We start from the raw sequence: 14,046 nt of genomic DNA, 5'->3' as shown, positions 1-14,046 counted from the left end.
GGGTCTGTTGGATGCTTTCAGCCTTTGCATTGGGGATTTTCCCGGTGTTGAACTCAGGTTCATATAAATGTCAGGATAGGTGATTTCTTTCCCAGATCAGTGTTCGTAGACCACTTGTTGTTTGGTAGCTTGTATGGATCCATGTCCAGTCCAATTGTCTTTAATTTCATCTTATATTCCACATTTTTCCCAGTCTGGCTGTAGTTACTGCTATGCTCCGCCATGTTGAGCCGGTTTGTTTTTGCCGCTCAGTCTGACTTAACTCAGTCAACTGACGTATGTGCATTCCCTCTATTATTAATATTTAGCTTTTATTCTTATAGACCCTATCGAAAGAGTAATTCAGGTTCTCAGGAAAATTGCCGATTATCAATTAATCACTAATTGATCGATAAGGTCAACCAGCTAATGATTCATGGATTAATTGATCATTTTCATCCCTAGTTCAAACTTAAGCAAATCAGACGACAGTGAGACACTACAGGACACACTGATACCGTTTACTCATCAGCAAATGGACTTTCAAGACATTTATTAGAATATTTTGTGTCGTGGAACAAAAACATAAAAATGACCGAAGCTAACCACAGACTTTATCTCATGAGTCGAACCAAAAACCCACAGACTTTTGGATGAATGGAAGTCAAATGCTACTCATTAGTGACTTTTTGGACCAACATCCACCACTGCTGCTGCTTTCAGAGCTCATGACCTCCACCGTTCATATGTTTTCCATCACTCACAGGAAACTCCAGGAAACAGTTTCCCACCAGTCGACCTCCAGTCAGACCGCCGTACCTCATGAACTGGCTGAAGGCTTTGTAGTTGGTGAGTTCCCTGTAGTCCTCCTCGGTGAAGGTATGATCAACATCCTCCAGACCCCATTCCTTCGCCAGCTGGGCCGACGTCTTCTGTTCTATGGGTTGCTGAAAGGAAAACACCAGAATCAGACCAGAATAACCAGGACTGAGGAGCCTCGTTTGGTCCGGGTCCTTTCAGTTTCATACGGACCGAACGAGGTGGTCTGGGTCCAGATCAAACTGAACTATGGTTCTGTTCAACGACAGAGGAAAGACTTTTTGGATGGTTGGCTGGTGTCGCCAAAAACCAAACAAGAAATTACCCAAATAAGCAACGAATGTGTCTATAATCCACTCTGGCCATGTTTCATTCATTCATTTTCAGAACCGCTTAGAACTCAAGAAGGTTTCAGAGTTGGAGGACTTGTGGCTTTGTGAAGGCAGGGCACCTTCACATTTTTTGGGACTTTTTTGGGCATTTTCAAGGATTTCAAGCACCCATACAAACCCTGTATCTGGTCTAAACCTCAGTGAGTGGTTCAGTCCCACAGGTCCAGTGTTAACCCAAACTAACCCCGCCCATACATGACTCTGTGATGCGATAGATGGACGTCTGTTTCCATGGCGTCACCTTTGTCGTCTCCTCCTGACTGCTGTCTCGGTCCCCGTCGTCTTTTTTCTTCTTCTTGGTTTTCTTTTCTTTCCTTTCTTTATGTTTCTTCTTTTTCTTTTTCTCTCCAGATCCATAGTCGCTGGCGATGCTGTCTGAGTTCTCCCCAAAGTCTCGGTCTCGGTCCGAGTCTCTGTCTACATCACTGTCCTGGAGGAAACACAGAGGACACGGTTAAGGAACAGCTCACATGAGGATGGAAACTCCTCAGATGAACTGGAAATATAACCTTATATTAGCAACTGATTGTGTTTTTTGTTTGTTTGTTTTTTTTGTTTGTTTTTTTGCTGTGTTTCAGGGACACCATCATGAAGGAGGGTCTGGACAAACTGAGGAGGATGAGGAGTAAAAAAAACACAAAGGTGAAGAAGACGAGTCTCCAGCTTCACCTGTTACTGATGTGAGTTCAGTTACATTATTTTAGATTTTTAAGCATCGTCTATGAGGCTAATATAGAACAACATCATTAGCCTCATAGCATAACTGCCTAACTCAGGGGTTCCCAAAGTGGGGTACGTGTACCCCCAGGGGTACTTGACATTTTTGGGAAAAATACATTAACCTCCTTAGACCCAGGACATGTCAGCAAAGTACAAGCTTTTTTGTTTTTTTATTAAATATGTGTCTATATTGGAAACATCATGATGCAACAGTTTTTTTCAGATGCAGTTTTTAAAATTTTTATGGAATGTCGTTTGTGGCGGACAGTTTTTTCTTTTTTTTTTTTTTTTTGCATAAAGTTGTGAAACTCTTGTCCACAAATGTGGACAGTGGGTCTTAGGAGGTTAAATAAGTCATCTTGTACTGAATACATAATAAATAATGAGAATTAATGCTGAAATATAAAACAATAAATACATTCATATACTACATTCATATACTCCATACCTCTGGCTCCTACCAGTGTAGTACGTAACTTGGGAGTCATGATTGATAATCAGTTGACCTTCACGGATCACGTTGCCTCTGTCACCCGATCATGCCGTTTCACTCTGTTCAACCTAAGAAAGATCAGGCCATACCTAACCGAACAGGCCACCCAGCTCCTGGTGCAGACTATGGTTATCTCCCGTCTTGACTACTGCAATGCTCTTCTAACGGGCCTCCCAGCTTGTGTTGTCAAACCACTACAGATGGTCCAGAATGCAGCAGCGCGTCTGGTCTTCAATCAGCCTAAAAGGGCACATGTCACCCCCTTACTCATTGAGTTACACTGGCTACCCATAGCTGCCCGCATCAAATTCAAATCTTTAATCCTAGCCTACAAAATTCTCCGTGGGTCTGCTCCTGTCTACTTAGGTGCACTAATAAAAGCTTATGTCGCCCCACGACCACTCCGCTCGTCTGGGGAACGTAGTCTGGTGGTCCCCAGACCTTGTACAAGACAATCCAGGCTCTTTTCAGGGGTCGTTCCACGTTGGTGGAACGCTCTACCAAGTGCTACAAGAACAGAGTCATCCCTGCCTATCTTCAAGAAGCTCCTGAAGACCCAGCTCTTCCGAGAGCACCTCCTGTCCTAGCACTTTCAAACATTCCATTTTAAATATTCTAATAAGGTTTTTCCCAGGACAACCACAGATTCTTTCACGATTATCTCTGGACCTGCTGCGGTGGTCCGGCCTCTTCCCTGCCCTCATCATCACCACTCACTTATCCTCAACCGCCTCCATGTGTCTCCCCCTACTCCCCCTTCTCCCCCTCTCCCCCAGTCTCTATCTCTATCGCTCTCTCTTTTTCCCCTTCTCTACTCTCTCTCTTTAACCCCAACTGGTCAAGGCAGACGTCCATCCTCCAGGAGTCTGGGTCTGCTCCAGGTTTCTGCTGTTAAAGGGAAGTTTTTCCTTCCACTGTCACCAGTCACAAGTGTTTGCTCCTGGAGGATTCTGTTGGGTTTCTGTAGAAGTGACTTAGAGTCTGGTTTTGACCAACTCTATATATAAAATGTCAAGAGATAACTTTTTTGTGATCTGGCGCTATATAAATAAAATTTGATTGATTGAGTGATTTAATTGGTTTTCCCCTGTAAGTCGCTTTGGAGAAAAGCGTCTGCCAAATGCGTAAACATAAACATAAACATAAAATAAAATAGACACTCCTGACCTTATTTCATTTCAATATTAATTTTTTTATATTATTATTATTATTATTAGTAGTAGTAGTAGTAGTAGTAGTAGTAGTAGTAGTAGTAGTAGTAGTAGTAGTAGTAGTAGTAGTAGTAGTAGTATTAATAATGTCAACCATCTTGTTTAAGCTTTGGTAACATTTTAAGAACATTTCAATTTTATATTATTCAAGATTATTTGAGTAGATAAGTAATTATTTTTTGTTGATGAAAGGTTCATTCATTCATTCATGACCATTTAATTTGTTTATCTTAGCAATGAACGAGGGCATGTTTCAGTTTATATTTTGCACAAAATTGCCTTATAAAGATTGGTTATGTTTGAAATATTAGTTAACTATATGTTGTTTGATTTGATTTGATTTAGTGATTTATTCCAAATGTGCAATGAAATTCAACATATATGCAAACAAGCAAAACATGCAGAATAATACAAATACCAACAATCATAACAATCTTAGACAGAAGAACAGCACAATACTTCCATTTACATGCATGAAAAGGGGGGTGGGGGTGGGGGGTGCAGTATTTACAAAGTTTTAAAATAAAAACAGATACTTTTGGCACAGGAACAAATTTTGCCTCTTTGTTTCAGAGTTGGGGGTACTTAGTTAAAAATATTTATTTCAGGGGGTACTCCACTGTAAAAAGTTTGAGAACCACTGGTCTAACTCATACACAAATGGAAAACAGTGTTAAAAAAAAAACAAAAAACGTCTGTTTTTGTAGTGAGTCGGTCTCACTCACTGCTCTGTGTTTTACCCCCCATTCCACAGGTGGTGGGGGTGAACTGAGCATGCTCAGAGGTCTGTGGAAAGAACAAGGTCTATTCTATCACCTGCCTAAGGACTGCAGATGAAAAGTAGTTATTTTTACTAATTCTGGTATATTTACATGGGTGTATTTTTATACAGCAATGTTCATAAATGTGCATGGTCCCTATTAAACAAACCAATAAAATAAAAATAAAATAAAATATCAGCACGATTTGAAAATTTTCTTATTGAGCAAACAGTTGAATTTGTATGAATATTTTAACTAAATCATTCACTCGGAACGCTCACCACAGACATGTCAGGGGTTAAAGGGTTAAAGCCATGAATCAGATGTTAAAGCTTCCAGTATCAGAGCCTTTCCACACTTACGATCTTTTTGCGTTTCTTGGCTTTGGCGGGTTTTCCTTCCTTGTCCTTCTTCTTGGCCTCCTTCTTCTTCTTCGGTCGGCCTTTCTTCCGACATGGGACTTCGCGGTCCGATATCTCGGGCTCGTCGTCTGGGGGGGAAGGACACAAACCGTCACATGATTCCCATGAACACGCTTCTTTCTCACCGCCGGCTAATCCCCGCTAAGCGTAATTACCCACAACAAAAGCCGCATGGTGGCTTGGGCGACCTCTGACCTCGCGTGAAATGTGACACGTGGGAAATTCGATCCAGTTTGTCTGTGCGGTCTAAGTGGATTTGACAGCTGCTGTGGGTGTTTCAATAGAACACAGATAAGTGGTTTACAGCAGGAGATCCGCAAGTTTTCAGTCCCAGACCCACGATTATAAAAACCCATGTTTATTCTGATGACACGTACAGTTTTTAATGATTCTTTCACTGCCAAAACCATATTGACTAAATTCACTTCGCTGCCAAATCCAAAAATAAAGGAAAAATATGTCAAGAAAATGCTGACGCCAACTTCTAGCTCTGACAAGTATTGTTAGCATCCGAGCTAAATGAGCTACATGTAATATTTCAACTATTTAATATAAAAAGATGACCAGTGTTTAGAATAAAGATCTGTGAAGTTCTGTCAAAGATGATGGAAGACATGCTGAACTGTACAGATGTGAAGTGAATTTATGTGACCACTAGAGGGAGTAGCGAGTCACTGAGGATGAGAACCAGAAAGAAACAACTGTCAGAGTCAAAGAAAGAGTTGTCGTTTTCTCCACTGGACTCGGCTGTAAATGTAAAGAATGGAGTTTGATGTGAAATGTCAGCGTTTCTTCTACACAGATGAGTTTGACTCTGAGGCTTATGAAGGTATAAAGTTATTATGGGATGTTTTTATCTTTGCTAAGTTCAATAAATCATTAGTTCAGCTACTGACAACACAAACCGAACAGAAAACAGAGGTGATTTGTGGTTTTACTGTGGTCATTTTCAAGCTAAAAACAGAGCTAAGCTAACAGAGCTAAGCTAACAGAGCCAAGCTGACTGAGTGCCACACATCAACGTTATAAGACACAGTGTTATTTTACATATTTTTGCCATTTTTCATCTGTTTAGGTTGAAATGTGTCTTTATGTTGGGAAAACACACATTGATTTGCAATTTTTTTTTTTTTTTTTTTTAAATCAGCCTTTATTCCCCTCAAATGCATTTAATCTACAGTATACAACAGCGTATTAGGGCCACATAAGAAAATAAAAACACTTGTCACGATGAGAATAAAGTCCTAATATTTCAAGAATAAAGTCATAATATAATGAGAATAAAGTTGTAGTTTTAAAAAACTCATGAGAATAGAGTTGTGAGGACTGTGAAGTGAGTTTGCTCATGTTTGGGTTTGTTTCGTCATAAGAACCGAACTGATGTGGAGTAAACGGCCTCTTTTGTGAAGGAGAAACTGCTGAAGTGTTGGTCTGCAGGGCTATCGGTGGAAACACCAGAACTAAAGGGTTTGTTGTTTCTGAAGAAACTGTGAGGATTCTCCTCTGAGTCTGGGAGTCCAACAGAAGTGAAAGTTACTGCTTCACTTGTGGCGTTGGCTGCAAAATGGGAAACGCTGTCAAATTTTCAAAATATTACAATTTTAATCTAACAAAACTACGACTTTACTCTCATTATATATAATGACTTTATTCTCGAAATATTACGACTTTCTTGTAGCGACAAGCGTTTTTATTTTCTTATGTGGCCCTAATACACCATCGTAACAGCAATGAGGCTGAATTCAAAATAAAGAGCAGAAAATACAGATATTTATGGTAAAATATATGGAGTAAATGGAAAAGTTGGCTGGAAAGTGTTAAAATCTCATACCATCATCTGTAAAAATAATGTCACCACTATGTTTATGAATTCTATAAATGTCAAGTTGAAAGTCTGGATGTAAAATGTGAATATTTATGAGTCAATTCAAGAAAACCAAGTTTATAGCAACTGAAATGGTCTGAATATAAACTTTATATTGTTTTTATTGTTCGGAAATGCTCCAGAAATCTGGACAATTATTATCAGAGCTGATCATTTTATGAGCTCATACTGATTAGAGTATATAAAAAGGTCAAATTAAATCAAAATAAGCATAAGTGATTTATTCAACTATTTTACATCATCACAGAGTCTAAAATAGACAATGTTTATGTGGAGAAAATGGAGAAAACCAGATCTAAACCTGCAACCAGACCTAAAAACAGGAGGATTTGAGGAAAAAAAGTCTGAATATAATATTTACAGAGACGAGACGAACACATCCACCAAGTGTCTTCGTCTAAAACACAATATAATTATAGTTTTGTGCAGAAAAACAGCAAAAAAACAGCAGATTAATTGGTTGATATGATCCCTGAAGAAGTCTGACAGAAATTAACTGAAAAGGCAGAGAAATTATTGGTAAATTTGACAAAAATAGGTGATTATAGATTTGTTCTCTTTGATTTTAACTCATATTAACCTGAAATTGAACACTAAAATGTGTTGCCTTTATCAGGCAAGTGACTATTTTTGGTAATTTCCTCAAACGTTAAATATGAGTCTAATCCCGTGCCTCAGTGAGGTCCAGACAGAAGTTGGTTTTTCTAAAAGTATGCACTGAATCAGACAGATTTTATACAAATACTGAAGCTGTAAATAGTGAGTATGAGTGTGTTTTGTCGGTTTATAACAGTTGTTTTATTGCATGTGTTTACTTTTAGCAAGTGCTGCTCAGATATTTTATAGCAAGAGGAGGGAGACTGTTGTCACAGCAACCGATGAGGAGGTGGATGACGACGTCCAATGACACACTATGGTTGGGATTCTGAATTTCATAGTATTTCAATGAGTGACCTATGAAGGGTTAAAGTCACTCATTCCTGTTGAAAGAAATAATAATATTAGACATGAGTAAAGGTGTGTGTTGGCAAGAATCTGGTGATACAAATCACAATACTAGGATCACGATAAGTTAAATCACGATACTGTTAAAAAGGCAAATTTTTAATGGTTTTGTTTCTTTTTTAAAAGATTATTTCCTAGAAGAGTGGCATTACAACAGAAATCTGCACAAATACTAAACACATTTTTATTTGATCACTACAGGATGCTATATCACAAAATGTTCCTGTGTTCAAACTGAAATCATGTTTTAAAGACATTACAGTTTAACCCTTTCATGCATAATGGTCACCACAGTGGACAGCTATTCTATAGCTGTTCTCTTGTATATTCATGGGTTTTGTTGTTTTAGCTCCATATCAGCCAACACAGTGGACGCTTTTGCATCATCCTATACACTGTAATTCATACCATTACTGTAACTTTGCTGTTCTTGATAAACCTGATCTGCACTAACATGTTTCAGTGTAAATCAACTGTTATTTGTAAGGAAAAAAAAGTTTGTTTTTCTTTTTGTTTTGCTTTTTTGCATATTATCTCCAAGAACAGAGTAATAATTAGCATTAGAATATGTTAAAATGTGAGATTAAAATGTGAGATGTCAGATTTTATTTCATTGTTTTAATATCAATTGCTGATACTGGGTTTTAAACACGTTTCTTTTACTTCAAAAATTAAATGCATGGACATTTTTGTAACTCCATGAAAAAAACAACTTGATCACATTGTTTTTTTCATGCCTATGGAGGATTAAAAACACTCAAGAGAAAAATCTTAACTAAGGTTCTCATAATTAATGCATGAAAGGGTTAAGATCCTGTTCAAATGATAGAAACATCTGGCATGTGTTGAATGAAACCAGGAATAAAAAAAAAAACTGAAAGTGAACAAAAGGAATAAAGACATGTTAAGTGTAAAAGGAAGGTCAGACTAAAAACGATCACTTTGGTTTAGAGAAGCTGCTTTTTTTCCTGCTGTTCATACTACAGTAAAGTATGTACAATATGTACAGGGGTCAGAATAAGTACTGACTTTAACCTTTACAATCTATTTAGTTCAGTTTTTTGTGTGTGTTTTAAGGCTGTGCACATATTTCCTGTATTTTCTTGTTGTATTGAAGAAAAGAGACAGAAATAAAGATGCATGTTCATTTCAACACTGCAAAAACAACTGATCTAAAGGCCACCCAAAACTTTTGCACAGTACTGTATATATAGACGTGTATTTAGAGCTTCATATGTGTGTGTGTGTGTATATATATATATATGTTGTTTTTTTCTGTTGTATTGCTCATTTCTGTCCTGCTACTTTTTATTCTACTTAAATGAAGCGACTATAACACACAATTTCTCCCTGGGATTAATAAAGCATTCAGATTCAGATTTTCCTATATTTAATTCACTGATCGTGTAGATGTTCATTCAAGCTCAGAGTAAATTCAGTTATTATATCAAAACTGAGGAAAAAGTGACTGATCATGAACTGAACATAAACCCAGTGTGTCCATCCACTGTCACTGATCCAACTGCATGGGTTTGACTGGGGAATCAATGTTGTAGAAGATGATGGTGTTTCCATGGTAACTACAGAGCCTCTGAACGTCCAAATGGGTCATATCTGATGCATGAAAAGATAAAGAACTGTATTTTACACCAATTATTGACATGTATTGATAGAATTAGAGGATCACCAGGTATTAGACAGTTTAGATCAGATGGTTCTGATGCTGGTGGATGTGTAAGGTTTGGGTTTTTTTAGGGTTAAATATTCTTTTCCTTTCAGGGTCTGTCACTGATGGAAGTTGGGTTAAACCTGTTCTGTTCAGTATCACAGACACTTCCAGTGTTTCTAAAACCCACTGAGGACACGAGAGGAAATGATGTGAGAAATATGAGGCCGGTTGTTCCCCCTGGAGCCGGATCAGAGCCACAGGGAGGACGGTTTAACCTGCAGCCTGACCTGAGCGCACACACACACACACACACACACACACACACACAGCTCCAGAAGACGCAGCAAAGCGTTAAAGCGGAACCAAACTGTGGTGCGCGGTCTGCGCCGTGCGTCCTGGGCTGCGTCCTGTCGGTTTTTATTGTCTGCCTGCCTTTGTCGGCGCGCGCTCCCTCCGCCAGCACCGACTACCCCCCCCCCACACACACACACACCCCACCTCTCCGCGCCCCCCACCCCCTTCCACCTCCTCACTCCCGCCCCATCCGCCGAACCGAGCAGCCCCGCTTCCCCGCGCCTCCGTGCGGCCGCCGTGCAGTGCGCCGGGGGCGGCAGCGGCGCGCACGCAGGACCCGGTGATTCGGAGGCCGACGAGAGCGGCGCCGCGGTGCGTTCAACCGGAACGACATCTCCTTTCCTGCCGCCGAGTTAATTCCCGCAGCGGGACCCCCGACCACCGCCGCGGTCGCTTGCCAGAGGTCGTGGGGGGGTTACGGTCCTCGACGGGAAGCCCGACAGTAACGCATGCGTCTGGGAGGCATGGCGGCGGGTCATTAAGAGCAAAGACAAAGCAGCGGAAGCAGCTCCGATCTGCACCGAAAACACACGCACGCACACGCACGCGCACGCACGCACACATCCACGGTGTTATTTACAAGTTTGACGCGCTTTGCATCCGATTGTAACGCACATTTGACAGGTTTATGACGCGTCTGAGGATGTGGAGGGGACGCGCACGTGGACTTTCACTGTCAGAGAAACTTCCAGAATGTCACATGTGTTTAATCACTGATCAAAACCAAGATTAATGCAACTAAAATGAGCCCCCCACCACCACCACCACCACACACACACACACACACACACACACACACACACACACACCACCAGAGAACCGGCGGCTCGTGTGTTCATGGATGTGCGTCCCAGAGGAAGTAAACATCTGTCCTACTCTGACCTGTCACACTGGTGTCAGGGGGATTGGAGGGGGTGGGGGGGGTGGGGGGGTGAAGGGGGCGGGCGTGGGTGTTTCACGCGGAGGTCTCACGCTGACACCCGGCTTGTCATGTCCGCACAGCAAAGCGCATCAGCTGCGCCAGAGCCGGTGTCATGATGGCCCCGGGGCCGTGGCGAGGGGGGGGGACGAGGGGTGTGTGTGTGGGGGGGGGGTAACTCCATGTTCCGGGAGCCTCTTATTAGCCTCCAGGTCCACCTTATTCCCTCCACACAGACTAGTGCTCGTGTCCTCCCGTGCCGTGCCGTGCCGGTCTAGTGGAGTGGCAGCTGAAAACCCGCGGCTGTAACTTGGTGTAAAGTTTGAGTGGGCTGTGGAAGTGGAAGTGGAAGGGGAAAGGGAAAGGGGGGGGCAGCAAACCGAACCTCACATGAGTCCGGCCCGTTAGTGCGTTCTGTTGGAGTTGTTGTTTTTGGCCCACGCGCTCCGGGTTCTTCTGGGTTCTTTTTTTTTTTTTTTTCTCTAATTCTCTTAAAGCTGCAAATACGGAACTCGGAGCGCAAAAAAAGCGGCTGAATTTCACCGGTTTAACTTGTGTTTGTTTGGATTTTCCCCTCACATTTAGTGCGTTAGTGCTTTTGGTCTGTGCGCATTGGGTCCCGGTCTGTACCCCGGACCAGGACCCGGACCGGGACCAGCAGCAGCGGCAGTGTCGGCGCAGACCCCCGTGCCTCCATGTCTGCTCCACTTTCTAACCCTCAAACCCTGTGTTTTTGTGTCCGGTGCGCGCGCTCCCGCCGTGTCCTCCGCGGTTCGGCCGGTTACCGTACCTGGCGCGGCTGTTGCAGTTTCCCGAGGCGCCGCCGGAGACTGGATGTCGCTTGCGTTCTCGTCTGGGTCTCCGTCGTCGTCTTCTTCATCAAAATCTCCTCCCTCGGAATTAACCACCATGCCCTCGTCTTCCTCACAGGAGCGGAGCGGAGAGGACATTATCCTCCTGTCATTGGATCCGTCCTCCTATGCAAAAAAAAGCAGATTCTTGCCCGAATATGTGATATTTATTTAATATTCAAATCGGCTCAGAAAAAAGTGGGGGGCGTTTTGGAATATTTTACACCAGGCAGAGCAACAAAGATGGCCGCCCTCTTATATTTATTTTTTAACAACCCCCCCAATAAGAAAAAATCCCCTTACATAAAAAATGGCTGACTATATTATTTCAGAACGCACCCCCCTCCTCCTTTCTCTATCTCTCCCCGTCTCTCTTTCTCCCTGCGCGCGCCCCCTCCCTCCTTAAAAACGTACACATTGTTACCAGAAAAAGGGGTGTGTGATGCATGTAAGTTACAATGTTAGTTGTTTGTTTCTTTTCTGTCTGCCCCCCCTCCTTCCTTTCCCCCCTCCCTCCTTCCTCGCCTTCGTTCTGCCCCCCCCCCACCCCCGGTCCCGGTCCTGGTCTCGGTCTCGTGCCCCCCTCCCTCTCCAAAAGTCCGGATCAGTCACGAATCCGCGTTGACTCGTGGTGTCACTGTCACTTTGCAGGATCACAAACACTACTGTTCCTTTCTGCATTGCAGAGCCGACACAAATCTATCAAACATGGCCACCTTATACCCCCCCCCCCCTTTTCCCGAGCCCCCCCACCGGTGGAGAAAAAATTATTTTGGAGCAGCAGGGTTGTGTGAGTGCTGGGGAGGGATTCAGAGAGAGGGGGGTTGGGAAAATCTGCCGCAGCCATGCCCAGACTTACATCAGATTGTATTGCTTAAAAATTAACTACTTGTGGTGGGGATGAAAACAATCCACTATGTGCAAACTGTGCCCCCCCACCCCACCCGTCCAGATCCAGCTCTGAACCGCCTCCCAGCGCAGATTCCAGCCCTGGAGAGGTTTTTGCGCACCGGCCAGGAGCGGATTTACGCACAGTTTGGTGGAATTCAAAGCTGTCGGTGCGTCAACTGGATGGCAGTAAGGCCATGGGAATCCCTCAGAACCCCCCCCCCCCCTCCTCCTCCTCCGGCCCCCCACCTCAGGGCACTTCTGCTCCGACAAAACACAGTTACATTCGCCTTCAACATCCAGGGGTCACAGAGGAGAGACGGAGGCAGCCCCCCAGGGAGGAAAAAACCACTAAAACAGCAGCAGATCTGCAGAAAAATGGAGAAAGAATCTGAGGTGAACATCAGTTAAAGCACGAAAAAGATGAGGAGCATCACATAGCAGACAGGACAGAAGGAAAAAGACAAAGAGTCATTAAAAAAATAAGAGGATGAAAAAAAAACATATGTGATAAAAAAAACATAAGAGGCTAAAAGATGAAAGATGCAACAGGAATAAAAGACAAAAACACATGAAAAATTAAAAAAAAAGGAAATGACAAGACAAAAATGTGTATAAAAAGCACAAATTGCAACAAAATGAAACTGAGAAAACATGAAAATAGACAAAAACATCATCAGGGATAAAAGAAAAAAAAATTACAAAAGGATGAATGATGCAACAAGAATAAAAGACAGAAAATACATGAAAAATTTTAAAAAAGGAAATGAGACAGGACAAAAACACATGAATAAAAAGCACGAAAACAGGAGCAGATCTGCAGAAATATGGAGAAAGAATCTGAGGTGAACATCAGTTAAAGCACAAAAAGATGAGACAAACGTCACATATCAGACAGAAGGGAGGGAAAAAGACAAAGAATCATAAAAAAAAAATTATAGGATGAAAAAAAAACATATGTTAAAACATAAGAGACAAAAAGATGAAAGATGCAACAAGATTAAAAGACAAAAAATAATGAAAAATATAAAAAACGAAATGACAAGACAAAAATGTGAATAAAAAAAACACAAATCGCAACAAAATGAAACTGAGAAAACATGAAAAAAGACAAAAACATCAGGGATAAAAAATTTACAAAAAGATGAAAGATGCAACAAGAATAAAAGACAAAAAATACATGAAAATTTTAAAAAGGAAATGAGACAGGACAAAAACACATGAATAAAAAGCATGAAAACAGGAGCAGATCTGCAGAAATATGAGGAAAGAATCTGAAGTGAACATCAGTTAAAGCACGAAAAAGATGAGAGGAGCATCACATATCAGACAGAAGAGAAGGAAAAAGACAAAGAATCATAAAAAAAGGATAAAAAAAACGTGATAAAAACATGAGACAAAAAGATGAAAGATGCAACAAGAATAAAAGACAAAAATACATAAAAAAATATAAAAAGGAAATGACACAAGACAAAAATGTGAATTAAAAAAGCAGAAAAAACACAAATTGCAACAAAATGAAACTGACAAAACATGTAAAAAAAAAAAAAAAAAAAGGCAAAGGAACCATGAAAAAACAAAGACAAATAAGACAAAAAATGGTGTAAAATCAATAAGATGCAAACAGAATAAAAGACTAAAATGGAAAAAAAAAAAAAAAAAAAATTAAACCCCCCCC

The 14,046-nt window shown here is 41.4% G+C and overlaps 1 protein-coding gene across 1 annotated transcript in view; it reads right to left on the bottom strand.

Moving 5' to 3' along the window:
• LOC115439048 (chromodomain-helicase-DNA-binding protein 3-like) overlaps positions 1-11,902 on the bottom strand; it is a 50,099-nt gene extending 38,197 nt beyond the window's left edge. Inside the window, exons 1-4 of the mRNA XM_030162944.1 lie at positions 11,420-11,902; positions 4,738-4,865; positions 1,432-1,620; positions 799-926 (exon numbers count right to left, since the gene is read on the bottom strand). Of these exons, the coding sequence (XP_030018804.1) occupies positions 799-926; positions 1,432-1,620; positions 4,738-4,865; positions 11,420-11,579 (605 nt within the window). The 5' untranslated portion in view covers positions 11,580-11,902. The remainder of the gene's footprint in view (positions 1-798; positions 927-1,431; positions 1,621-4,737; positions 4,866-11,419) is intronic.
• Positions 11,903-14,046: the final 2,144 nt, after the last annotated feature.

This window comes from Sphaeramia orbicularis, chromosome 18 (genome assembly GCF_902148855.1).
Source record: "Sphaeramia orbicularis chromosome 18, fSphaOr1.1, whole genome shotgun sequence".
Taxonomy (NCBI): Eukaryota; Metazoa; Chordata; class Actinopteri; order Kurtiformes; family Apogonidae; genus Sphaeramia; species Sphaeramia orbicularis.
The sequence above is the reverse complement of the archived record's forward strand: the minus strand, read 5'-3'. Positions and strand labels throughout refer to the sequence as shown.